We start from the raw sequence: 27834 nt of genomic DNA on the forward strand, positions 1-27834 counted from the left end.
GTGACAGGCGACTTTGACGCCCAACTGTGCGGAAATGAAAATCGACATACTTCTTGATAAATATATAAAAAATAGTTTAAAAGTGGAGTCCGCCTCAAAAAAATGTACCGCCAGATCACACTGCTATTTGTAGAAACCTGCAAAGCGTCTAGTTTCAAAAGTTTCCCACAAAAACATTGCGTGACATCAATGACGTTACCCCTTTTATTTACAAAAATAGCTTCAACTTGTCAAAGCAACTACAGTTTCACAATGGTGATTATTAGTACTTTACCCCTTAAGCTTTTTCCTCTGTCCTCCCGCCGAAGCAAAGAAGAGAACCAGATTGCAGATTAGCCCAAAAGTCGACCCAGTATTCTGTCAAAACTGAAATGAAACCGATTGGTCCAGGCTATCCCCGTAATTTTTAGCCGACAGGAGACTATCGTCTAGGACGACCAAAGGGTAAACTATAAATCGGCCACGCCCGATTAACAAAACATGCCGTTATGACGCCGGAAATCCAGCTCACGCATACTATACCCCGTGACTCACGCAAACCTCCGACTTACGTGCTACTACAGTCATTCCTTTCTAAACATTTTTTTTGACCACCACCGTACCTTTCTACCGAAAAAACTCATGAAACCGCCCGGTTTTAACCTGTTTTAACCTTTCAAAAATTAGAGCGTTCAAAACTAAATAAGATCCGTAATCACAAACAACATACAGCCGTTTACCAGCACTCTTTAAAACTCCTGAAACCCTTCAAAATCAGGCAAAATAAATCTTTGAAATAACCTTTATCAATGTTTCATTTTTTTTATTCAGTTCTATAAAATGCCTTTCATACACTACTGTCAAACAAAAATTTCAATTTCCTCAAAGTTTCAAGACAAAAGAATAACAAATATTTCGTGCACAATGTAATTTGATTAAGCCAATATTATCACGTCTAAAAATACTTCAAGCAATTCAGTGAAAACCCGTTTTTTTTTTCGTATCAACGAAAACCACTTTCGAATAATCAATACATGAAAATAACAATAAGATCAAAAGGAAGAAAGGAACCTTTCTAATTATTTGAAGATTTTCAAAGCCGTAATATTATGCATCCAATCCGCGATAAAATTTAATTACAACAAAATCCAAGTTCTCATTTTGAAGTCCATTTTTTTCAGTTGATACCTTTATCCAACTTGTGAAAAATTCCATTCAAGTTCCTATTAATACTGTACATTCCCAATGTTTTGCTCAGGTCTTCAGAAGCGTCTTACTAACCAAATCTAAAATAATTCCAAAACATGCTGTACAAACATTCTACTCTTTGTGACAAACGACTTGACGACCAATTGTTCAGAAATGAAAATCGACACAGTTCTTGCTAAATAAAAAAAAAGTTTTACGGCGAAGTCAGGCTCAAAAAATATACCGCAAGATCACACCCCCATTCATAGTCAGAAACCAGCAAACCATCTAGTTTGCTAAAAAAACACTGCGTGACATCAATAACGTTACCTTTTTCATTTACAAAAATAACTTTAAGTACAATTTCACAATGGTGAATATCAGTACAGTATGGGGCCCAGTTCTCGGCCGGGTCCAGTTCTCGGCCACTTTGTGTTTAACGCGTTTTTTCACACTCCAGTTGAATTAAAAGAAAAAGGTTTTTCCTTCAAACGATAGACTGATTCATGTGCTTTAAGTATCTTGAGTTTGATCGTTCAATTCGATATAGAAAGCTCACACGTCGAGTTTACGCGGAGGTAGGTGAATTTGCATTCCCGAAAAAGTTGTTTGTTTACGGCTCCTTAAAATTCATGGATGTAGTTAAATTCGTATTTTATCCAAAAGCCCCCATCATAAGAGCTAATTTTTGGCATGTGAAACGTAGAATAATTCAGCTTTCTGCTTTAGTTAACTTTTCGTTGAACCGTTGTATTTTTTGGTCTTAATTTACTTCGAAATTTTTTCTTGCGACGTTTGCGTATTTGCCAGTTCTCGGCCACCCTGCTCGTTATCACAGCTTAGCGCTTGGTTTTTAATATAATTTCATCTGCTGCTGCCAGAATGAAAGAAATAAATGTTTTAAAAATAAAGTTCAATCTTATCTCTAAGTTTTGAGCTGACTCTTGTCTTGTCTATTATTTCTACAACACCTAAATCTTTCAAGACCTTTTCACTGCAAAATAAACCATCTAAATGCACGGGTCACACAATGCGTTGCTAGAACCTGCACATGGGCAACTAGGCGCGTTAAAATCCTTCTTTTCTAAAGTAAAACAAAGCCTCATAAAAATAATTTGGGATCGATATAACATAAATAGGTTTACAGAGTGATTTTATGACTGTGAAAATTAATTGAGCATTTTTTTTTACAGATAATTACGCACAAGCTTTTTAGTGGCCGAGAACTGGGCCCACAAATGGAGCTTTTATTTTTATTATTGCTCGGGCAAATTAATTTTTGACCGGTTGATAGCTTAACACCAAAAAGCTGAATAATGTAGCTAGCTCTGGGAGAAATTTCAAGTTCCTGCGGTTCTTCTGAGGTAAGAAATACAAGTTTACGTCAAAAGTGGCCGAGAACTGGGCCCCATACTGTACTTTGCCCCGTAAGCTTTTTTCTCTGTCCTTCCGCCGAAGCAAAAAAACACAACCTGATTACACATTAACCCAAAAGTCGACCAAGTGTGCCTGCAACGATTTCCTGTCAAAACTAAAATGAAAACCATTGCGGTATGCGTCACCCGTAGCGGTTTTGTAGCAACCCCAAGCTATCCCCGTCTTTTTGGCCGCGCCAGGAGACTATGCTCTAGGACGACCAAAGGGTAAACTATAAATCGGCCACGCCCGATTAATGAAAATGTTTGTTGACGTCTTTCGTTTGTAAGGCAAGTCTACGGGGGATGTCGGTCGCGCGTTGTATTTGTTTGGTGACAAGGTTATGTAAACTCCATTGTACCTGAAGAAGGCTGGTTTGGCCAGCCGAAATATAGTACAAAACTAATTCAGTCTCTCATTCTACGTTGTATCGGTCTCTGCTTTTCAATTTCAGTTTTCTATGTGACAAACCGATTAGATCACTCAGTTGATCCAACGTATACCGGTAGCTAGGAGATCGTACACGGTTTGCTTGCTTGAACTTAAAATTTACCATCTTTATTATTTACTACAAAACTTGATGAATTCGACATTGCTGATCCTAGCAGTATGCAAAACGCCTGTCACTTATCAACCTAGTAAAATGGCCCAGCTCACAACGAGTCTCTCGTAGGTCAGTTGGTTAGAGCGCCCAACCGGTATCTGGGAGGCCATGGGTTCGATTTCCGTCGGGGACTTAGAATTTTTCTTTGTCCCATACTCGTGTCATGTTGAATACTTCATCTTCATTATTTATTACCGAGCTTAAAATTTACCATCTTTATTATTTACAACATTGGAAAAGTTAAGAAAATTAGTTTGCACCCAAAGAAAACATCTGTCAGTTTCGCTGGAGCGTGTTAACGTTCAGGTTGTTATAAATCAAAACAACTTAGTATCGAAAAGCAACTGTCATTTGCATATTTAATAAGTGGACGCGACGCCGATTAAGAGAAGAAATTTATCGCAAATGAAATTGAACGAGAGTTGTGAATGAAGATCTCCGATTTCTGACAATTTCTTTAGAGAATATTGTATTCTTACCCGGAATCTGCGATCATACAGAACACTGTTAATGAATTGTCACTGAAATTGACTTAATTATCTTGAACCTAGCCTGGAATCGAAGCAGGCTCCCAATTCGGGGGCAACGTGAATCTCTCTTCGGGCGCCGAAGGCGCGATCCCGCGAGTGAGGAGCAGACTCTCTATTTTAGGCAACGTGAATCTCTTTTTGCGGGATCGCGCCTTTGGCTCTCGAAAGACTCACGGTGCGCCCGAATAGAGAGCCTGCTCAACCCAATCTCCCGCACGAAATTGTAGACAGTCTACAATGGTAACTCCAGACAGATAATGTACACAGTCTACATTATTAGATTTCTGAGAAAAGACTGGAAGCGAATTCGCGGGATTCGCGCGGGGTTTTCTTTGCGTGTACAAAATGGCGGATGTTCGAGATCAACTGAGCGCTGTCACTGACGAAGCTAAGGAAGCTCTTGCCTCTTTAGAGTCGTCAGTGAAAGGTGGTGGAACGAAAAAGAAGGGTAAAAAACGTCGAGTTGATATTCTGTATGACTCCTCCGGTTCACGTATTATAAAAAACCCAAGGAGAGCTTCTATAAAGATGGCTGAATCGCCAAATGAATCCACGTCCTCGACGAGATCAAACGGTGAGTACCAGTGGATACAGATGAAATATTTGGATGGCTATGATTCAGTGTTGAATACTTGTTAAGTTTTCAAAGCTTGTGTTGTAGTTGGTGCCTCCAGTAGTCATGATAGCGACTTAGTGAGTGTCACTGCAGTGGATTCCATTCAAAGTGAAAGTGTGCATGATGCAGATGATGATGCTGTTGATCTAGCTGTAGAGGTGGAATTTGACAGTGAAGAAAACGGTAAGTAAATCATTTCTTTAGGATTTTGAATTGTTAACATTTCCGAAACATTTTAGACCATTGACTTAACTGCAGGGCAGCTTGTAGTCTGAAATTTATTTACTTATATTTTTTCAATTTATTCTTCTACAAAACAATGTTATCTGCACTTTTTCTTTTTTTATCGAAATTTTGTTTCTAAGATCCTGTCACGGCCTTTGTCATGACTCCTACAGACTGTCTGGTAATGACAACACTGCACAGTTAAAATTAGTGATTATTGTTAATTGTGTTTTAATTGATAAGTAATCTGCAGTTATACACATGTCCTTATCACAGGTTAAAATTAACACGATCGACATCACTTATCAATTTGTTTGTCTATCTCTAGACTGCATGTTACAAGAGGCATTTGCCGATGCTGAAAAGCTAATTGAAGCTAATGCGGAGGCTACACAAATGACCTGGCAAACAAGGCAGACACGCCTTGAAACAAACTGGGAAGGCTTCAGGGCAAACCTTGCATATTATGCTATTTGCCAAGAAGCCTTAACCTTTCCACAACACTGCTCAAAGTGTTCTGAGGAATTAGAGCAGTGTGTTGTCCGTTGTCTGGATTGTGGCCCTGGTGTCTTGTTCTGTTCGGAGTGTGACATGCAAGCCCATGATCACTATCCAATTCATGACAGAGAAGCATGGAATGGAAATTTTTTCAGACCCATTTTGCCAACTGAAGGTGTTGACTCTCAGGGAAAACTTATTTCTGTTGGTAAGTAATGCCACAATGTTAATGTTTTATCTTTTTATTCACAATGATATAAACGTTTACATTTTAAAAATAAACTATATAATATGTATTGTACAGAGGCCCTGCCAGGGGAGGTTCCCGTGTCACTTGTGTAAATTTAAAAATGTGCCATGTCGCTAGTTTATCAAACTTTGTGTCGCTTTCAGTGGTAGAATTGAAGGAAAATTACTTGTCCTTGTCGGAATTTAAGTTTTACCAAAAGGGTTGTCGTTTGTTGGGATTTGCTGTCGCGACTGAAAATGATTTTCCTAAGTACGTATGGTAACCTCTTAATGTAATGGCTGATGTACATACAACAATCCTCCAAGTTAATTTTTTCCTTAGTGGCCATTTTGCCACCAGCTGCTCAGTTTGGTCACCAGTGAGAAATGTTAGTCGCTAAATTAAGCTCACGCTCTTAATGCTTCTCCTTAATTTTAGTTGCCAGGCTGCCGACTTTGGTTGCAATTTAGCTGCCAGCTCCAAAATTTTAATCGCCATGTCGACTAAAAAAGGTCTTAACTTGAAGGGTTGTATAATAATTATTTTGTTGTTGATCAAGGGTAAGGTACATGATCAAGGTATTAGTTTACACAGCCTACCTGATTAATAAATAAATATAATACATATCTTCTTTTGTTTTATGTTGTAGCTCGTTTTGTTCCATGCAGTGCTGATGCATTCTGTTGTTTTAAGTGCAAGGGCTCAGTGAAGGCCATACCTTCACAATCCAAGTGCATTTTGATAAATCTTAAAGGTCAGTCAATTTTTACTTGAAAGGTTGACTTGCAGAGTAGCCCCAGGGATTTGTTGCATCAATTTTGTTATGTTTGGTTATTGAGGACATTCAAGATTGTTTTGATGTCATGTTGATCCACATGTTCCAGGACCCCACACGTATTCAAAAAGTTGCACTCACCACACTGACCAGTCACATGGACACACAAGTCCCCTTTAGAGTTGAAGGAAAATGCAGTGATTATATGAACAGTTCAGTTTTGTTCCATTTCAATGGTGTTAATTTGTGTTCAAGGAAATATCAATGTCCACCCCAAGGATGGTTAATTTTTTAATTTTTAGGGGGGATGCAATTTTGGGTTTCTCATCACAAAACGTGCATATGTAATTTGTAAAAAGCTAAACTGGGAATTACAGGGGGTAAGGGTTCAAATGAGAATCTTTTCTTTGAGGGTATGATTATGATTATTTTTGTTGTTATTTTTGTAATTGTTATGATATATTGCCTTTGTAATGTTATATTTTTTTTTTCATCAGGACGATTTGACCTGCATATGCCACAGATGTTCTGTGCCTCTTGTAATGTTGCAAGTGAGGTATCACTTGTTCATTTAGGATATTGGCCCGGCAGTCCCACCAATGCCTCATATTTTTTTGACCATGCTGTGTTTCAGTTTTGGGACATCATGCAAAAAAATATGCCAGGTTCATCTTCAAGTGCATTTGTAAAGACATTGGCTCAGATTTCAGAAAAGAAAGGCAGAGTAAGGGGTGTTTAATGTGAACTTAAATTATACTTTTTGGTGTTAATTACTACCGGTTACTACTACTTAAATTGACATAACCTTACTTTACTTAACTAGTTTGGAATTTCTTTGTTACAGTCAGGCACAATCACCCCTGCCACATTTTCTAAAGCCTTTCAGGAATGGCGATATTGCCAGTTTGACCTAAGTCGAGAAGCGGGCACAGACTGCATGATTTGTCCATGCTGCTCGAAAGGTCAATTGGCTTGTCACATGGATGGCAACAGAAAGACATATCGCTGGAAGAAAGTAAATGCGTAAGTTCAGTTGTAATCTTTGCATAAGCCTGGAATTCCATGGCTGCCTAGAATTTTATGTACACATTTTTTTTGTGTCAGCCTTTTGTGTCATGTCTTTGTGTAGTCTTTATTTTGAGGAAATTTGTAAGCTTGTAGTTTGCATGTATTTTAATATTACTTTTAGTAGTTTCCATATTTACTATTACATATTGTTGTTGTGTTGCAGTGGATCCCTTGAATCTTACTCTGCTGACACATTCTTTTGTGATGACAAGAAGGTTAAAGATTCTTTGGAACAAACATACAAGCATAAATCTGCCAAGGTATACAACATAAGTACTTAATTCTTCATTTGTATTAATGTAGTAAAATCAGGCTTTTAGCCAGGATTTAAAAAGTGGGATTCAAAAAATTTTATAAGGCCTGACCCCCATAGGAGGGCCTGAGGAGCATGCATGGTGTTTTTCTGTAGTTATTTTTGCAATGGTCTCTTAAGGTATCTAAAAGAACCTCTGTATACAATAATTCTTTTATTTTTTTTCCATAAAAAGTGGCCGTCCATAGGACTCCTGGACTCCCAGCTGGCTAAAAGCCTGAGTAAAATCATTTTTTTTTTTAAAGTTTATAATATTGAACTTATTATTATGATTCAGTCTAAGCATTAGATTACAGTAACAAATGTTAATACAGTACTCATGTAGTACTTTTCTTAAGGGGTTATTAAATGGATACTTTTTCTGTTTTCTAAGGTAAATGGCCAAGACTCATGTGGTCAAGTGCATTGGCAGGCTGCCAAAACAAAAGCCAAATCCTTACAGAAGCTTGATGAGACTGGAGTAATGGTGGCTGGCTGTCGACATGCTTTGATGCAAAAGGCAGTTAACATGTGGACTGGGGAAATGTATGGCTATACATTAAGATGGCTATACATTAAGATGGCGGCTGTTTTGACATCATGATGTAATTGTCACGGGATGTGACGTACACCAAAAGAAAGGTGTTTGGACATACAATACATCCTATAAGTTTCATTGCGATTGCTTAAATATTCTGGGAGTTAGATGGGGGGGGGAGGGGGGGGGGGCAAAAAAGCCCGGGTCAGTGTGGATGGGGCCTTAGTTTATAATGATGTACTTGCACTGTTTTAAGATAATTAAGACACTCAAGATGAATAACAAATTAAATAAATTTGAATATTAAAAAAGGTTAGCTATTGACCTGAGTAAGAAACAAATCATAAATAAAATGACTATTAATAAAACTGTATGATATTAAGGTATATATTCTGGTAAAAAATGGTAATATAAATAACTGTTATTCAGTTGTTAATATAAGAATAAAATCAAAGGTTATCTAGGCAAAAACAAATTTATTTACAATTAAGTCTTTTAAAATTATCATCTTAATTAATGCATAATTTGATTACACTGTTCATTCAATATTTTACAAATGTACAATATTATTAGAGGAGATGGTATATGATGATAAGTTTGTATACTAAGGTTTTATTTGATTAGCTATTTCCAAAATACTTTTAATTGAAATTGGTTAATTTGGATACAGTCATTTCATCATGCATGCACTTTTTCAGGAATAATATTAGCTTGTTTTTTGACTCAATAGACATAAGGCATAGTTGACATCTTCATTACTTCCCAAAGAAATGTCTGCTTGTTATTAAGCTAAGGAAGTCCAAATGGCTGTATGTGTAAAAAATGAAAATCAACAAAACACTAATAGGGAGGGGGATTTGGCTATGTCTAGCAGACTAAATGGGAGCTGTGTAAATATCTCAACCAACAAGTTTTTCCAAATCACAGCATTTGAGTATAAGAAATCTGCCTGGCTCAAATTCATGGGTTTCATGAATATGGACAAAAAAATGATTTATCCAATGTAAAAATGACGTCACTCCAATAAGAAAGTTATTTCCCAAGGGAGAACACAAACTTGAACTGATTACTGATTGTGTTTCAAAATGAATAAATTAAATAACAATTATTAGCGCAGGGAAGGGTATGTGACTGACTGAGGAATTATCTTCCCCAATACCTTTATGAAAAACACTAAAACTTGTGACAAAAAGAATTGACACACTTTAAATGCCAACTGCAATGCCAATTACTCTAGATATTGATGAAACAACAAGGAATAAACATGACTCAAGACATGCCGTCTGCAGTGATAAATAACAATACAACCACTGCAATGCTTAACACATAGCATTACATGTAAATGTACTGCTTTTTTCCTAATACCAGCTTCCAATTTAAAAACATAACAAATAGATATCTAATTGGACGTATATGGACAGCAATAACTTGGCTTCAAAATACCTAGACAACAAATTATCTGGTGCATTTGATATTCTATGCTTTTCATTTGAATACATACCAGTGTATGCTTTATACTTGTGGTCGCCGGAAAAAACTGATTACACTATGACTGCCAAAAGAATGAAATGGGTTTATTAGAACTATAAGAATATGGGAAAATGACATTTTAATCTGAAAAAGATTTTTCCACATGCAAGAAAATCAGGATAAACAAGAAAAAATGAGATATTGACATAAAAAGCAATATTACACCATGTCATCAGTAACATTTTACATTATTATTATTTTTTGAATAGCAAATTAATTTGATTAGATGTGATTGAAAAAAAAAAACAAGCAAACCCCAGAAGGTGGTTGTTCTTTCTGATGCATGGGCCTCATCAAGGCCCAGCAGGGGAAACCCCCATTAATTTTGGATATTGGTGTGCCACGAATGATCTAAAACCCTGACCCTATTTAAGGATAAAGAAAGCGAAAATCAATACCCTTTTAAGGCCCAAAACAGAAAAATGACACCATATTAAAGGGGAGGAAAAGCATTCCATGACAGCCCAAATAACAGGTAACCGCGCACAGCAAAACACAATTAGTTATAAAACCGCTTTAATAATACTTGAAAAGTTAGATCAGTCGTTTAGCTGGGTTTTATTTTAGCTGATAGAATTTAGTTACCTTATCGAAGAATCACAATGTCAACACATTGCCAAAGGCAGCAAAAATGATACCCTACTTAAGGACCGAAAACCTCAAAAACCATACCCTATCCCTCGGCACATACCTATATAACCCATAAATGGGAGTACCTCGCCAGAGATTAGGGGTAAAAGAATATTGCTGACACATACAAACTAAATGCAGTGAATAAAAAAAAACACCAAGTATGCAAGAGTGGAATCAGTGTAGCATGGACAAGCAATCAGGGTTGTGCAACCCAGTAAAGATGTGAGATTATTCACAGGGGTTTCAATCAAATTTGATGTAGGCAGATTGTTTGAGTAGAGTAACTGGCAAATATTTCAACTGATCTTCCTGATATATTTTCTTCATCACTGTCAACAGGGGTAAAAAAGTTGAAAAATTTTGTTGGCTGTGGGTGTATGGTTATTGAAACCCTGTATCCTCCATTCATCTGAACAACTGATCAAAAGACGTGTTGATATACAGTGAGTTATTATACCTAGTTTTGGCAGTTTACACCGAGCAATTAAATCACCCGAGCAATTAAAACAAATCAACAATGACGATACTCAAAGTAACTGAGCACAACACTTAAGTTCCTTATGAGCATTGTCAAATGCATCTGCAAGTCATATGACCTTCTCAGTTCTTTGGCAATCAAAGTTAATTAATCTACCAATGCTACAAAAGCTTGGACAGGCTTGGACAGTCAATTAAGAACTTAGAAAGTAATTAACATGTAAAGTAAAAGCGAATATAATTTAGTAGAATATAATCTTTCAAGAAGTACCTACTAGAAAATAAGTCTAGCTTTTATTATACTTCACGAATATATTGCTTACGGCCGTATAGTATAATGCCGAACCGAGTTTACAAACCTGGAAGGATGGATAAAGTCTAAAGCAGTCCTGGTCCTCGGTAGCTCCGTCCACTTCCACTCACAATCCTTAAGCTTGTTTGAGCTATTTTATCCTCTAAACAGTGCTCCACAACTCCCCAGATTGACGCAATTCTCCGAAAGAAAATAGTTAGCTAGAGTTCCATCGCCGACTGGCCCCGGGGACTGGCGGGCATAGCAAAGATGGATCGATCGATATCCCAGCACCACCCGAGGCCTTCGAAATCTAATAATGTAGACTGTGTACATTATCTGTCTGGAGTTACCATTGTAGACTGTCTACAATTTCGTGCGGGAGACTGAGTTGGCCTGCTCGCAGGCTAATTTGAACCACATCCAACCGCCGTCTCGAGGGTCTGCTTAACTACACGTGACGGCTGTTGATTCAATGTGATCTCAAGTTTGGAGTAGTCTAGTCTAAATCTCTTCATTTGAAGACATGCAAAGATGAAAATTAACTTAACTTCAATGAAAATACAAACTTCTTACCTCAAGAACGTATAAACGGTCTGGTATTAAAGCACTCCGACTTCCTGTCTTCGAAATCTTCTGGCGCTTTTTGGATCAAGGTCAGTTAAATAAGGGTATAATTATTCTTCGATCTTCGATCAGTATTATTAGTAATTTGTTCAGGTAGCGGCAATAAATGGAAACCGATGGAATCTAGACTCAAGCAACACACGAACAGTTCGCCCACAAAGGACTCCAGCGAGGAATCAATAATTTCCGAGAAATCTGATAGCGTGATCATGACGTCATCCACTCACGAACTGCTTCCTTTGTCACGCAAGAATTATGTCACAGTTAAATAATAAAGTATTCATCTAAATTAAACTTTAGAGACGTTTATTCTTAATTTTCTGATTAATGGTGGTCCTCAGTGTACAGTGCGTTTATTCGAGCCCAGCATTTATTCGGAGCCCGAAGTCTATTACAAACTACGGGGAACGTAACCACGAAAGAACATGCTGTTCAAAGCGTAGCTCGAAATGAAAGACTCAACTCTGACTTCAATGATTTCGATTCCTGCATGTTTTGAAGTTTTCCCAGCCAAACAAGTATCACATATGTTACCCAGGATCACTACTCTCAAGGATCCCCCAATCGCCAATTTACTACAATTTCTTAAAACGAGCACATGAATTGTGACAACAAATTAGCTCAGGGTTTATTTGACTGACCCCTTAATAGGAATAAGCTAGGTTGAGGAACTAATGCGTGCAAAAGAAAACAAATTCTAAAGAGACCGTGCTCTTGTAGTTAATCGTTGAAACAAACTGCCAGACTTAAGGTGTTTGATGTTTAATGTCACGGGTTTGGCGCCTACACGAAGAAAAACGCTTTTTCAATAGAGAGACGCTTTCACAATAGCGAGCATAAGGGTGTGGTACGACAGGAACTCCGATCTCATTTTTAGCGGGTTTCGAAGTTTTCCCAATCAAATGAGAATTATACACGTTGTTTTCCATCATTGTTACTCTCGGTTATCGCATCGCTTTTTTACTACAATTTCTTGTGATCGATTGCGAGTACCAATAAGAAAGGCCTCCCGAGCCCCACCCCCAAAGGTGAAAAACGACGGCGGCCTGCCACTCCAAAAGCTAGTGAAACCGAAATGCGACGTTTGACTGGAATACGCAACCAAAAAACGACAGCGAGAATCAAAAAACTGGAAATATGTCCCGATTACTGAAAAGAATTGCAACATGCTGTCCTCAATCATTAGCCTTCTCGATTATTCCACCGCTGCTTTACTAGTTAAAGAGGGGGGCGTTGGAGCCAATTTCGCCTGCGCGTGCGAGCAGGTTCACCTTGGGGCACCTGTACGCGCGATACGGCGGGGAGGAGACTGGCGGAGAGATGCTAGGAGCCAGGTGTCTTTTGATGCCTTAAAATCCAGGCCTTGCGTTGTTTTGATTGCTGATAGAAATCCTAGGTCAGCTGCCAGTGTATAACGAGTGTTCCCGAAACAGGGCAATAACAGCTTTTATTAAAAACTAGCAATGGTATATTGCAATTCCTGCGTTTTGATTGGTTAACAGGCAATGGTACATGAGCTCATATACCATTGACCACAAAAATGGTCGGCCAAAACGCATCGACTGAAACAGCTGGGGAGCTCAAATATTGCAGTTCTTTAGGCGTTTTTCTTTGTTATACTTAACAATTATTCCACTCGCGCTTGTTGGATATCAGATCGTTATAGCTAACTCGGCGCTAGCCGCCTCGTTGTCTATCTACCACCTCATATCCAACAAGCGCGAGTGGAATAATTGTTAAGTATAACAAAGCTAGCAGAGCTGTGCAATCACGCACCCTGATTTGCGTGAATGAGAGCGTGAGCAAATTGCTTGCGTGTCATATTCTACTAGCCACGGGCACCTCAGTCAATGTGTCAAAAGAACCTCAGACATGGTAAGCGCCATATCTCAGCAACGTGTGGCAGCCTGGACAAAATCACAACATGCACTCGCACACAATGCATGAAAATTTAGAGGGACATGTTGTCAAGAAACACGTCCCTGCAATGTAGCACAATATTGGACATGTCGCTGAAAACATGGCTCTGGAGTCAGTGCCGTAGGCAAGGGGGTGCGATGGGTGCGCCTGCACCCACACACGCGCCATAAAGGTCTGCCACATCGTGGAGTGAGAGTTAAATTGACCCTCAGAATGCAGGAAATGTGGACTTTGCTTGATTTTTCAAAATTTCCCAAGGGAGAATATTCCGGACCCCCCAAGATGCTCACACCTCTGGTGCTCGCACCCACCCATGCAAGATTCTTTCTACGGCCCTGTGAGTGGGCATGCTGTATTTTTAATTTGTCCCAGCTACACGTCACTGCAACATTTTCCTGCTACATATGTCCATCATAAGTGTCGTAAGGTGATGACCATGGATATAAATAACATTTTACTTTGTGAAATACGTTACCTGGGACTTTCCATTAAAAAAGAGGTATAGTTTTATTTTTTCTAATGTAAAAAAGACGCCTATTTGATCATAGTACATGTATAATACCACATGCGTACACTAAACAATACTACTATGCCATAATAATATACTTCTTATTTACATATGTATGATACATATATAAAAGGTTATAAATAAAACATATTATATAAAAGAAACATAAAATATTCATAATTTGTTTCCATGTTAATTGTTGTAAGTTACGATAAAAACACTCTTTGGCTACCAATATCAGTGCGTAAAAACTTGAAAAAAGTTGTGTTCTCTTAGTTATGTAATTCTCTCAAATGTTCACTTATCTTAGAATAAAGTAGACTACTGGTAGTCTGTCTTTTCTCTTAGGGTCGGAGCGCGCGGTTACATCAGGAACGCGAGCAAACTGGTTGAACTGGCGAATGGATGAGAAGGGGCTTGGGGCGATACGAGAAAAGACTATTTTTCCTCGATCGCGCTATCCGATCGCGCGCGCACTCTTTTCTCGCCCCAATCATTCCTCGTGCGTCTTAAACCCTCCCTACCCACGCACTCCCTTCCTAAATTTCGAGAGAAAAACAGACTGCAAGCAGTCTAAGAATAAAGCTAAGGAACACAAAACAAGTTTTTTTCCTTTTTTATAAAAAAAGTAGACACTCAGTATGTTCCACTGGAAATCGGAGAATCCAAATGGTCAGTCTCTCATCATTGTCTAGCAACTACTGAAACAATTAGTCAACAAACTGCACTTTTATAATTATGTAAAAATGAAGTTTCATAATATGCTGCTTTCTTGAACTGTTGTGTGATGTGTTCTGCTTCATGTAGACAGCAAAACAGTCGTATCTTTTGCGAACGCGCTCGGTCTTTGAACGGGAGCGAGAGGTCTGGAGCCAATGTCAAAACTGTGAGTGAGACTGTGGGCGTGCGAGGCTCGCGAGACGATCGGCGCTTCGCGCCTTCAATAAAAGCTTTTTTCAACGACTTAAGAGAAAAAAAAACGACTGTTTTGCAGTCTATGCTTCGTGGGAAGTAGGCTTTATGCGTGATAACGTCATATTCTCAAAGCCTCGTTTTCTCGACCCTCTACCATCTTCATGCGGTTTTCACATGAGTATTCTTTTCATCTTTGCAGCTTTAGGAATTTGTTCATGCTAAAATTTATAAGTTTGCACTTTGAAAACAAGGCTTGGTAGCGAAAGAAGCCAGTCTGATGTAAACATGCATAAGGGCTGCATGTTTGCCATTACAGCAGTGCTGCTGGCGTGGAGAAAAGCAAACTTTGATTCAAAGACATGCAGTGCTTGCTGTAGAAATGTTGCTAGCCATGTCTTTTTGAAGTGAGCTACTGTACATCCTATGGGTAATTTCTAATACAACTTGCAAATTACATTACAAGAAAAGCTGCAGAGCGTACCAAAGGAGCATGCGTCAGTTACAGCAAATCTCTTCCGCAAGATCTCTGCGGCCAACGTGTGGGTGAACCAGTGCGTCATGTAAGACCTGGTAAGTAGCAGCTGAGCCTTCCCTCCGTTTCCAGTGTAGCAACATTTGATATGCCTTTTCTGAGTATTCCTCATTTTCCTTGTGTAATGCTGTTATCTTTGCTTCCTCGATTTTCAAACGACGTCCGAGTGGTTTCCAGCCTGCTGCGATCTTCTGTGAAAGTTGCTCTAAATCATCATCACTGGGGCTTCCTTCTTTGACTGTAATCCAAAAAAGCAAAACCAAAACAGTTTGTCTGTAACTGTCACATGTAATGTAGTGTTGCGAATTGTGCTGTTAATAACAAAGCACACAAAGAAAGCAAATCACAGATCAAATCAGTAGGAAATTTAGGGCCTGATAACATGAGCAGGGTTGGCCTGCAGGTTAGCCAGGCTATCTCGGTTTTTTGACATCACGGGCTTTGAGAAAGTCTACCAGGATCCCAACTATCTGGGCTGAGTACACTACCAACCACAAAAAACAATATCCTTCTTTTTAAATAGCTCATGTAGCAGCTTAAGGACGTTCGCGCTAATTGTTTATGCGCATCTATACTGCGCACGTAATTCATGTCGCAACGTCATGCCACGTCATACTTTGAGCGCGCGCGCTGAGTAAAATTTCTAAGAACATATAGGGTGGGTTGCCGTTCCGCTTGCTTTACTTGCAATTTGCTCTCTTAAATGGTCGGTGACCCCTACTTTTTTCTTAACGGATCACTTGTTTTAATTAATATCTACGTTTTACGAGAAAATGAAAAAAATCTATCGAGTGGAAGTTTGATTTTTTTTTGTCACACTGAACACAACGTAGAATATAATTTCTGTTTCTTTTTTCTTAAAAAATGTGGAAGGAGTAGGGGGGCTTAAGGTCTCCGCCCAAGGAAGTGTGCACGCTTTTTATGACAAAACACTCTTAACAGCCTACTTCATTTTCGTATTGCGCTTTCATGCACTACTCTTCTACGGGCTACCTTTGACCTACCTTTCCGTTGAGAGGGTGACTATTGTGCAAGCCTACAATTCCGAGCCTATTTTTGCTAGCAGCGAGCCTCATATAGCAGGCCACTGTTTCTTCACATTATTCTGGGCGTTTTTCGGGTTTTTTAGTCTCTTTCATGTTTTTACCTTTTCAAATATGTAAAAAATCTAAGCTCATTTTCCTACGCGTTTACTCTATTAAACTGATGGCAAACCTATTATTTCAGGGTCTTCCAGGGGCTTTGGGGAACAAGGGAACATGGGCAAATAAACCGAAGAACCGAGAAAACAATGTTTAAATATCTTAGGCCTTTTTTAAACGTCGCATTGTACATGTGCCGAATCTAATTCAGGATCTAAATGCATGTGAAGTTCGATGTTTAAATCAGTGAAATAAATGTGACTTCTCCCGGAGCTTCGACTTAATTTGGCGCGCACAATGTATTTCTCTTTGAACATAATTTTTAAATCTTTCGTCCTAAAAACTATAACTTTAATTTTGGGCCGTCTATTGAACTGGTACTATAACAATTCGTGGCTCGGTAAATATCCTCCACTCAGGGTGTACCCCTACTTTGATGAATAATTGTTAATAAAGTTCATAAAAGGTGACTCCAAAAGGATTCGAACACGGGTAGTTTGATTACTAAGTGGGGACATAAACACTAGGCTGCCAACTAGCAGCAGCTAAAACCAGAGGGCAATTTAGGCTAACCGGAGCGCAATTTAGGCTAATAAGCAGACGCCATTTAGACTAACCGTAATAAGGTTAATCCGAGTACTATTCAGTGTTACGAGGTAGAATATGCCATCCGAGTTGTCTCACCATTGTCTTTATACATGAACTGAGCGCATAATAGAAGCTCCCGTATGTCAGTCGCCTTTGGGACCAAATTTCTATATGCTTTGAAATGCATGGTGGTGGTGGTATAAAAAGATCATAACTATAAAAAACATCACTGACTGCTGACTCAAAATGTTATATTTACCTTCCGTGGACAAATTATTGATCTTGCTCTGTTCTTCAACCTAAGAAAGAAAGAACGTGAAGTAAATTGAATTTTATGTCTCTCAACATTTGTGCAGGTATAAAAGGACCTATGTAACGATATTTTAGGTCATCTTTCTCATTAATTTTAAATCGAATGAAAACTCAAAATAATAGTTTTCCAACGTTGAAAACATCAAAAAAGTAATAAAAACTCGAAAATAAACAAGCGTGGTTTCGACGTACGAACATTTAGGCAGATAATGAACGACTAACTTGCCGATTTTTTTAAGATGCGTTGTCCGTGACGTAGCTCCTTTAAATCTATTATCGCTACTTTCGTGATCGTCTTTGGGGAGATGATTGATGCTCGAATGATGTTTTGAAAACACTGGTTCTACACACTACATTGGAATCAGCTGGAATTGCACTTTGGTTAGGCTAAATAACATTCTGGTTAGTTGACAGAAAAAGCACTACTGTTAGCCTCAGTAGCCCATCTGTTGGCAGTGTTAGTCTGAATAGCAGTCCAGTTTGCCCAAGTAGCGCTGACTCGAGAATGGTTAGCTTAAAGGATGATATAACATAATCTTATCTGAAAATCTCGTTTTGTATGATTCCTAGATATTTTCAGCATCGTTTTGACAAAGGTCACCTATACCATTGATCCTCAGAAAAATGTTGGCACATTAAGTGACTTGGTCATTTCGCTAGTGCTCGTATTTGACTTGTCCAACTGATAAACTCAACAACCACAATCTATAGTTTATTTTGCTAAGAACCAATTAGTGGTAGATTAACATGATCTTTACCTCGCTTTCCTTCTGGACTTGAAACCATTTGTCCAATCCAGGAACTTCGACTACTTCATCATTGAAGACCTTGTCACAAATGATCTGTGCTCCAGGAGAACTCAGTTGGTGAAGATGAAGGCATTCTTCGTAAGTGCAACAGCTATGCTTGACACATTGGCAAACGGTGCAAGCAAAACACCATTCATACTTCAGGTTACGTAACCAGGGTAGCGTCTTGGACAAGGCTACCAGGGTTTCATTAAGAAAGACGCGAACATCTCCAGGTTCCAGTTCTTTTGAAGCGGCATTGTGTGAAGATCCCGAAGAAAACTTGAATTGCGTTAATACGACCTTGATGGATCTTTTTCTGCAAATGAGGACTAGACTATAGATGGGTTGCTTCCCAAGAAAAAACCTAGCCCCACAGTGAAAAAGATTAGGTTCCTTTAGGAAATCACGCTTGGAACACCAACCAATGCATCTTGACACCAGCTGAGGAAAGAGCCCGTGAGGGACAAACCCATCAGGAAAGTTGAGATACAGCGAGCAAGGGTCACTGGGAGAGGGCTCTTTGTCACACAACTGATCAGGAGCTGTTTCAAGCTGGGCTGGTACAAAATATCTTGGTACCTCGGTTTCACTGTTTGGCGAAAATTTGGCGATCAATCCATAGAATTCCATTAAATTCAAAATATCATTTACGTCAAGGCCACTTTTAACATGTTTATCAAAAACGTGATTGATAAGTTCTGTTCTAAGAATGCCTCGATCCTGAAGCTCGTTCCAGCAGTCTGAGATGACTGGAATCTACGGGAAAAAAAGCCATTGCATGAGTTTTGATTTTATATTAACACTTTGATGACCAGTTTCCTAAGTTTAGCTTTTCAAAGCACTTTTTATTTTGTCATCGTTATAACGCAACGAAAGTAAGAGTAGAACTGACCACGGCTTGTTTGGAATACGAAACATGACAACATAAAATAGATGATCGAGGTAATAGCTGAGGCTTAAACAAAAAGCAAACATTGTTTTCTAAAAAAGTAGCAGGTTTTCTTTCGATTTATCTGGAAATGCGAAATCAAGGGTATAATGGCCACTACTGATCGGCATCTAACGAAGAAACCTCTATTGTAACTAGACGAATACCTCCCACTGGAGAGTAAGGCGCAAATAAAGATATACTGTTGCTATTTGTTTGTTCGTTCGTTCATTCGTTCAATTGGTTTGTTTGTTTGCTTCTTCGTTCGTTCGTTCGTTCGTTCTTTGCTTGTTAATCGTTCATTCATTCATTCCATTTTTTACCTAACAGTTGGCTAGTAATTATTTGTTTGTTCATTTACTTATCTTTTAGCTTACTGATGAATGATAATAAGTAATCGCGATTAAATAAAAATCCTAAATGAACAGTTAATCATGCTCCGCCCTCATCAACTGTCAACGTTATAATTAATGTCAACTGTCTGCAGTCTAATTGATAAACCAGGCAATGAGGAAAGAGAACCAATCACATAGGAGGGATTTGCAACTTTTAGGCTGTAACAAATGTTTAGTGGTTACCCGTGTAAGAAAGAAAGAAAGCTCCACATCTTACCGTCTTTTTAAATGGTGGCACAACTATAATCTGCTTGAAAAGATCAATCAGCCATTGAGTCTGCAACACCACAGTACTGCCATGCTTCACGATCTCTCCCAGATCATGGTAGAAATTCAACATCAACATCATTTCTTCCTTCTCGTTAATCCCAATATATCGTCTGATGATATTTTGGAGTTTTTCAAGCTTCACGTGATAAATACTCTTCGCGACTAAAGCCTGAACAATCTTCTCAAAGTGGAACCACCTAAAATTAAAAGTAAACGTAAAGTTCCAAGGGAAATTCCGCGCATTTTACACAGATGTGAGTTCGTGTGGCAAGAAGCAAAGATCTAGCATTTGAATAGTCTCTTTACGAGGAAAAGGGACAAAAGAATGGTCGGCAAGAAAACCCATTGATCGAGATCAAGCCGAACTACTTGTTTTGCCACAATTCGACTAAAAAAACCTTTTTCGTGGGTTTTCTTGAAAGCAATGTAAAATGCATGATGATTACTGTCATGCTAGCTTCCAGCTTGCTAGTTACCAGGCATACCACTCAAACAAAATAAACATCACATGGTCTTAAATCCAAAGTGGTAAGTGGCAGACCAGTTGGCTATTTACAGAGCGTGACCGGTGCTAACAAAAACAAATCCATCTAGTGGCAGGGTGGAGGATTTGAACTCGAGACCTCCAGATTAACACACTGGTGCCCTTAACCAATCAGCCACGCTACCTTTACCTAAAAGTTGTCCTGTTTTTCGTTCATGCACGTGGGCGCGAACGGTTACGTAATTAGAATAAGTAATCCAACAAGTTTTTTGTGCACGTGACATTCTGTTTTTGTAACAAATATTTTGACTTTGTGATAATTTAGTAAATTAGTTCGCGAACTTTGTGAAGAAAGTTGCAAATGTTCAGAAAAGTCCGAAGGGAAACGTTGGAAAAACCGTTAAACGAATCGTAGAGCATGGCTTAAAGATGTACGTTGGCTAAGAAACTCTGATGCAGGAAACCACGAATTAAACGTGAAATTCACAAAAGCCGTTTTTCTTTTCTAGACCTTCTGTAAAATTGTTTGTGCCATACAAACCATTGAGCTCCAAAAACTGAAATGGGCTGACAAAATGGTCAAACTTGAAAAAATAGGGTTAAGAAATTTGTTTCAAATGACTCTTAACGTAAATGGAATTATCAAGTGGGCGCATATCCCCCTCTAATCCCCTATGCTGCTCTCTTCCCTTCCCTATTGAAATGTGGCAACGTATTATGCTATATCGGTGAGACTGATGGAAACCTTAAAGTGCTACTATGACCAAAATTTTTGTTTTTCTTTTCGACTTTTTCTGAAGTCAATTTGTTCAATAAGTCTATATTTAAATAGCGCGCTAGAATTTAGAACGTTGCGAGCGATATAAGCCTTGAAATAGCTTGCCGAAAATCGTGGAAAACCCGTCCGCCATTACTCGGACGTCTAAAGTGAGCCAGCGACTGTACTGAAAAGCGGATTTACGCATGAGTTGGATCGTGACGTCATATGCGCATCGCTGTTTCGAGCTTCGATCGAGTGTTCCAAGAGAGAACATACAGAGAATTAACAGGGTTATAAAAGATATTTTCTTCGACAAATTCTTCGTCTAGTTTGCCCGGTGGCGAAACCGATGAGATCCGCAACGAAGAGACATTGCAATTTAGCGTTCCTTATGATGAGAATCTAAAGCTGTTTGCTGTCGGTCTAAAGGGCAATTTTTGTATGCAAATACTTCAATATCAATTTCATTTGATGAGGTTTTGGCGCTGTAAAGATATACGCCTACAACAAAGCTGCCGTCTTCTTGTCCGATCGAAGCACCGATCGAAGAAGCCTCGAAGAACGAAGAGGAAAGGCGATTCAGGGACTACATACGTTTGAATACATGGAATGATGAGAAAAACGTAATTGAATAGTTAGGATGATGGAATGTTTGAATTAATAGAGCTGTATTGCCGTTTTTGAAATGATCTTAACTGTTGTTTTCATTCTTGTTATCTATCATACACGCCATGGGCATTATGAGCTAATTAGAAATCTATCTCAGCTGTTTATTCCGAAAAAAGCTTGATAAACACATGAAATAATGTAAAATTTATACAGAAAAATTAAAGTCAACAAGATGGTGCAGGTGATCAATGGATTTAGCTCCTTGAGTTTTATACAGTTTTACCTTCCTTGACTACAATACAGGTAATAAACCTTTTTAAAACTAAGTGTTTTAATGGGTGATAACACTTCAGACATCCAGCTTCAGCCAGCATTCAGTATTCCTGTTTCTTAAAATAAGAAAACCATTTGAACACTGTAAAGAGTCCTTCACTCTGTTTACTGATAATGTATTAAACTGGCCCACAAGCAGCAGCAAAAGTACTGGGTAGGAGTATTTTTTCCTATTCATTTCACCTATTTCATCCTCTTGGCCCCGTCATTTTTGTTTCGTTTCCTCAGAAACGATACGGTATTATTTTGGCTTCGATGTGAACTATTTACACAGTGGGGGCTACTATCCAATCAGAAGAACGGTCGTAACCACAAAGTAAATACGTTTAACCGAAGGCAATTAATTTCGTAAAAACATGTTCTTCAAATATCGGAAAGATATTCCTCAGCATGATCAAATAATATTGAGATTCGTTGCAAACAGAAATATCTGACGACTGCAATGGTTTTAAGACGGAATCCACTAGGAAGTCGAGTAATATTAATAAAAGTTGGACAAAAATCAAGTACCAGAATAATTTAAATCCTATTGCGTTATTTCCTACCCTTAATGAAAAATAAAGATGTAAGTAATTATCCGTGCTAACACCAACAACAATTTCTTATCAGAGTCTGAGAAAATGAATTTCGAAGTTCACAATCTATAGGCAAAATCTCACGTGTAGCCATTTTGTAAATTCGTCTTCAAGCGATTCAGTGGAATTCAGTGGAACTTCGAAATTTGTTTTCGATGTTTGGTGTTGTTAGAAAAGATTTCTTTTGATAAGTTATTTGAAGCAGTAACAAAAAAGTGTGCAATAAGGTGGAAATAATTTTGGTACAACAATTTCTTATCAGAGTCTGAGAAAATGATATTCAAAGTTCCCAAAATATGGGCAAATGCTCACATCTTTTAAGCGATTCATGGGAATTCAGTGGAACTTCGAAATTTGTTTTCGATGTTTGGTGTTGTTAGAAAAGATTTCTTTCGATAAGATATTTAAAGCAGTAACACAAAAGCTTGCAATCAGGTGTAAATAGTTTTGGTACATAATTTTGTCCAATAACTACTCGAAGTCCTGGCGGATTTCCTCTTAAGTTTGATTAAAGCGATGTATTGTAAGAAAACTAGAGAAAGCTCTCGTAGCGTTTAGTTGTTAAGTAAACATTCTAGCGATTTTCTGAAACGGAAGTAAATTTCCACCAATCAGTGTTTGCAAACGCAAACAAAAACGGGATGACTTGTCGTGTTTGCTCGCACGGGAGGCTGCTATCCAATCACAAGAACGGTCGTAACCACAAAGTAAATACGTATGACCGATGGCAATTAATTTCGTAGAAACATGTTCTTCAAATATCGGAAATATATTCCTCAGCATGACCAAAAATATTAAGATTCGTTGCAAACAGAAATATCTAACGACTGCCACGCAATGGTTTTAAGTTTGATTAAAGCGATGTATTGTAAGAAAACTAGAGAAAGCTCTCGTAGCGTTTAATATCATTCTGAAACGGAAGTAAATTTTCTACCAACCAGTGTTTGCAAGCGCAAAGAAAAGCGGGATGACTTGGCGTATCTCGTATTTTCTCGTACGGTAGAGCTTAAGTGCGCTACAAAGAGAAGTGCATATTTGCAGGTGAGTTACAAAGTTAATTTCACTTCATGTAACAGAGGAATGTATAAATGTGAAAGGTTGCCCTATTCTATTTGTACATGAAAATTCACGGCATCTTCGACGTCACAAACAGCGCGAATACACGCGAAATTGCGTGGGTTCTCGCGTGAATGTACCCGGAATTGCGTGATCAGTGTCACGTGCGTCGCAAAAACATCTGCACGAAAAGTTGAGAACGAAAACAAAGACAGTCAAGTTCTGTTCAAAGTTTAAATTTTGTATGGACAGTATCGTATAGCAAGGTGTGCAAATGCCGTGTCGAACTAAATTCGTCTTCTTAGTTGATGTAACGCTCAACATTGACTATCGTTGCAACTGCTGGAGCAGATTTCTGAGATTAAATTAATGATATAAACATTCGTAACAGCAGAGATTTAGAAAACGATTTTATAATGAAATTAAACGCTAAAATGTTGTTAAAATTCATTTTAAAACTTTAAAAACTTTAAAAAAGTAGTCGACGTTTCGGCGCTACTCTACGCCATTATCAAGTCAAAAGAAGTAATAGTTAAAATAAGAATATATATAACGTGAAACAATAAAAATAGTTGTGTGTCCTATGGGCATAATACGTAAAGTAAAACAATTGAAAAACTAAAAGTCCAGAGTCCAGAGGGAGACCTCCTAAACACTTTCATCCACTCTTAGAGAAAGAAAAGCAACTCCACGAAAAGGTCCATCAGATTCTACCGAAAGCTACAGCCGACCAACTTTGCCCCAAAAGCTCCAGACTAGCTCATCTGTATGGCCTCCCCAAAACGCACAAAGAGAGGCTCTGCATGCGACCAATCCTATCTGCGTCTGGCACATACAACTTCCCGTTGGCAAAATGGTTAGAGGAGAAATTGAAGCCACTATCCACCAACAAATATTGTATTAATGATATTTTCAGCTTCACTGACGAGATAAAGAACACTCGCATCGAATCTGACCACATCCTTGTCTCCTATGATGTATCTGCACTGTTTACAAATGTTCCTCTGAAGGAAACAATTGACATTCTTGTTGACAAAGCTTTTGAAGATGACTGGTTTAATAAGACGCATAGTATGCAACTCCAAAAGCATCAACTGACTGAGTTATTAGAAATCGCTACGTCCAATCAGCTGTTTCAATTCAACGGTGAGCTGTATGAGCAAACAGACGGTGTAGCTATGGGCTCGCCACTTGGCCCACTACTAGCCAATGTTTTCATGTGCCATATAGAGAACCAACTGGAACAAAACAACATGATCCCGTCATTCTATCGAAGATACGTTGATGACACTCTGGTCAAAGTGCCCAACACAGAAGCGGCTATAAATTTCTTACAAGTACTTAACGGTGCCCATCCTAGTTTGTCTTTTACCATGGAACTTGAACATGAGGGCTCTATTCCATTTCTCGGCACACTAATCACGAGAAACGACAACACACTAAAAACGGAAGTCTACAGAAAACCAACTGACACGGGCCTTCTGCTCCATTTTCAAAGCCACGTTGATAACAGATACAAAAAAGGCCTGGTAAACACAATGGTTGATCGGGCGCACCGTTTATCCTCCACCGAAGAAGCCTTCACGAAAGAGTGCAACAAGTTACGCACCATGTTTTCAAAACTACACTACCCGAACGCATTAGTCGATTCTACAATACGCAAGTTCAGGCAAGAAACTAATACAGAACCGCACGCCGCAACCCCATCAGAGCCATCTGTCTACATTTCATTGCCTTTTAAAGATCAACGATCGGCTAATCGCGTCCGCAAAGAAATTCATTCTCTGGGATCCAAGATCAACATCGATGTCAAACCCGTCTTTACCAGCAGAAAACTGTCACAGATTTTGTGCGTAAAGGAAAACAAGCCCCCGATCGTAAACACACAATGCGTTGTTTACTTGTTTAAATGTGATTTGTGCGATGCAAATTATGTCGGGTTTACTGCCCAAAACCTACATCAACGCATTAGTGAGCACCGTTATTCTGCGATCGGTAAACACCTTGAGGCACAACATGGCAGCAAAGGAGCAAAGATTAATCACCTTTTCAGAGTTTTAAAGAAATGCAGAAGCAAGTTTGACTGCCTCGTATACGAAATGCTGTTCATCAGGGACATTAATCCTTCCCTGAACACCCAGAGTGACTCTATCCGCGCCAAATTATTTACTTGACACTTCCCTATTTTTAATTAGAACTTTTAGTTTTTCCATTGTTTTACTTTACGTATTATGCCCATAGGACACACAACTATTTTTATTGTTTCACGTTATACATATTCTTATTTTAACTATCACATCTTTTGACTTGATAATGGCGTAGAGTAGCGCCGAAACGTCGTCTACTTTTTTAAAGTTTTTAAAGTTTTAAAATGAATTTTAACAACATTTTAGCGTTTAATTTCATTATAAAATCGATATAAACATTATTTGGATTATTCAAAGCTATCCCGGTCTGATCGAAACTCCACAGTATCGCCAAAAATGCAAATCGTTATTATCAGTGTTACCAATGTAAGGCTGTTACACTGACAGCAGAAGCAAGTTGGTTATTCTGTGGAGATAATTTTATATTTGCCGGAAGAGCGTGCAGCGCGGATCGAGCAAAATACAATCCTGGTATGACTATATATAACATATAACAGAAAACTTTCTTTAAACTTGAATTTTGCTTAATTAAAAATCCCGGTTAAAAATCTGTGTATGGTAGCTTTTTACATTAATTTGCCGTGGTTGTTTACGTGTCTTTGTAACTGTGACAACAGGCATTTGATTTTGAAGAAATGGCTTCGAAACAGTGTGCTTATCTCTGTTCTTGTCGACCAGGATTTTGGTTTGTCTTGAATTTGGCATTTATTTGATTTGAGCATGTGATCAACGCAGAGAAGTATATACCTTCAGCTTTTTGTCAAAAGGTAATAATTTCATCTACGACTAAAGTGTTGTTTTGCATTTTATCAGAGATCACTAGTCACAAAACACTTTATTTATAGAACTGATTTATTTTAGGATTGTTTGTTTCAAAAAATAAACCATTTAAATTAATTGCATTACTTTGATCTTGCATTTTACTCTTGTGGTTTGATGTTTCCTCACATTGATAGGAATATATTTAAGAGGAAATCCGCCAGGACTTCGAGTAGTTATTGGACAAAATTATGTACCAAAACTATTTACACCTGATTTCAAGCTTTTGTGTTACTGCTTCAAATATCTTATCGAAAGAAATCTTTTCTAACAACACCGCACATCGAAAACACATTTTGAAGTTCCGCTGAATTCCACTGAATCGCTTAAAAAATGTAAGCTTTTGCCCATAGCTTGTGAACTTTAAATATCATTTTCTCAGACTGTGATAAGAAATTGTTGTACCAGAATTATTTCCACCTTATTGCAAACTTTTTTGTTACTGCTTCAAATATGTTATAAAAAGAAATCTTTTCTAACAACACCACACATCGAAAACACATCTTGTAAACTTTGAAATTCATTTTCTCAGACTCTGATAAGAAATTGTTGTTGGTGTTATCACGGATAATTACTTACATCTTTACCTTTTATTAAGGGTGGGAAATAACGCAATAGGATTTAAATTATTCTGGAAATTGATTTTTGTCCAACTGTAATAAATATTACTCGACTTCCTAGTGGATTCCGTCTTAAATATTTTCTGTAAGTTATTTTTTCCTTCATGTAACATTCAAAGTTATGCTATCAGGTGCCATTTTTAAGCAAAAAAGTGTTCTGCAGAAATAAAAAAAAATCATTTTAATTTTCACTGGATGAGTAAAAACGATAAAGGCAAGCTCCCTTCACTTAACTTAATTTGGAGAGAAAGACACATGCTATTTCTATAAAGAGAATTATTTATGTGTTACTTGGACTCTTGAAAGCCAAACTGCAGCAGGACGTTGTTTATGTCTCCTTTACATAAAACATAAAATGGACAGTAGGTGTTACAGCGCGAAGCGCGCTACCGTTGCCACCCGAGCAAGATTTTTGACATTTTTTTGACACTTTTGTGACATTTTTTTGATTGGGAGGCGGAGTTTATCGGACCGTTTCAAATTATCGCGCGCGCGGGAAATTTAAGAGGGCGTCTTTCTTAGAAACACCCACACAATTTCGCGTAAAAAATAATTTTGCCTGAAACTCTGTCAACTAAAAGACGTTACCGAGGTAAAAACTAAAACAAATTTG

General features: G+C 38.3%; 4 protein-coding genes across 6 annotated transcripts in view; 2 read left to right on the forward strand and 2 right to left on the reverse strand.

The window, feature by feature from the left end:
• Window positions 1-27834, reverse strand: part of LOC144650412 (uncharacterized) — a 264303-nt gene that overhangs the window by 193245 nt on the left and 43224 nt on the right. Inside the window, exons 7-10 of one of the 2 annotated variants that reach the window (XM_078510078.1) lie at window positions 19766-20015; window positions 18193-18981; window positions 17382-17421; window positions 13760-15630 (exon numbers count right to left, since the gene is read on the reverse strand). The exons of the other annotated variant lie outside the window; for it this stretch is intronic. Of the exons in view, the coding sequence (XP_078366204.1) occupies window positions 15356-15630; window positions 17382-17421; window positions 18193-18981; window positions 19766-20015 (1354 nt within the window). The 3' untranslated portion in view covers window positions 13760-15355. Of the gene's footprint in view, window positions 1-13759; window positions 15631-17381; window positions 17422-18192; window positions 18982-19765; window positions 20016-27834 lie in introns of those variants that run through there. 2 annotated transcript variants of the gene reach the window in all.
• The window catches only part of LOC144650428 (D-inositol 3-phosphate glycosyltransferase-like), a 107404-nt gene that overhangs the window by 13904 nt on the left and 65666 nt on the right, over window positions 1-27834 (reverse strand). The window contains exons 1-2 of one of the 2 annotated variants that reach the window (XM_078510104.1): window positions 10958-11278; window positions 9460-9510 (exon numbers count right to left, since the gene is read on the reverse strand). The gene's annotated coding sequence lies outside the window, so the exon portion shown is untranslated. Of the gene's footprint in view, window positions 1-9459; window positions 9511-10957; window positions 11279-11466; window positions 11641-27834 lie in introns of those variants that run through there. The other variant, XM_078510105.1, reaches the window with a different exon arrangement.
• LOC144648804 (uncharacterized) lies at window positions 3922-8095 on the forward strand. Its single transcript, XM_078508258.1, has 8 exons — window positions 3922-4291; window positions 4379-4516; window positions 4887-5264; window positions 5935-6039; window positions 6558-6784; window positions 6905-7083; window positions 7292-7388; window positions 7815-8095. The coding sequence occupies exons 1-8, from the start codon at window positions 4063-4065 to the stop codon at window positions 8022-8024; spliced, it is 1563 nt and encodes a 520-aa protein (XP_078364384.1). The 5' UTR covers window positions 3922-4062; the 3' UTR covers window positions 8025-8095.
• On the forward strand, window positions 23567-25894 carry LOC144650432 (uncharacterized). Its single transcript, XM_078510110.1, has one exon. It carries the CDS (start codon window positions 24439-24441, stop codon window positions 25807-25809), a length of 1371 nt encoding a protein of 456 aa, XP_078366236.1. The 5' UTR covers window positions 23567-24438; the 3' UTR covers window positions 25810-25894.

Source organism: Oculina patagonica, chromosome 4, assembly GCF_052425735.1.
Source record: "Oculina patagonica isolate OP01 chromosome 4, crgOcupat, whole genome shotgun sequence".
NCBI classification, from domain to species: domain Eukaryota; kingdom Metazoa; phylum Cnidaria; class Anthozoa; order Scleractinia; family Oculinidae; genus Oculina; species Oculina patagonica.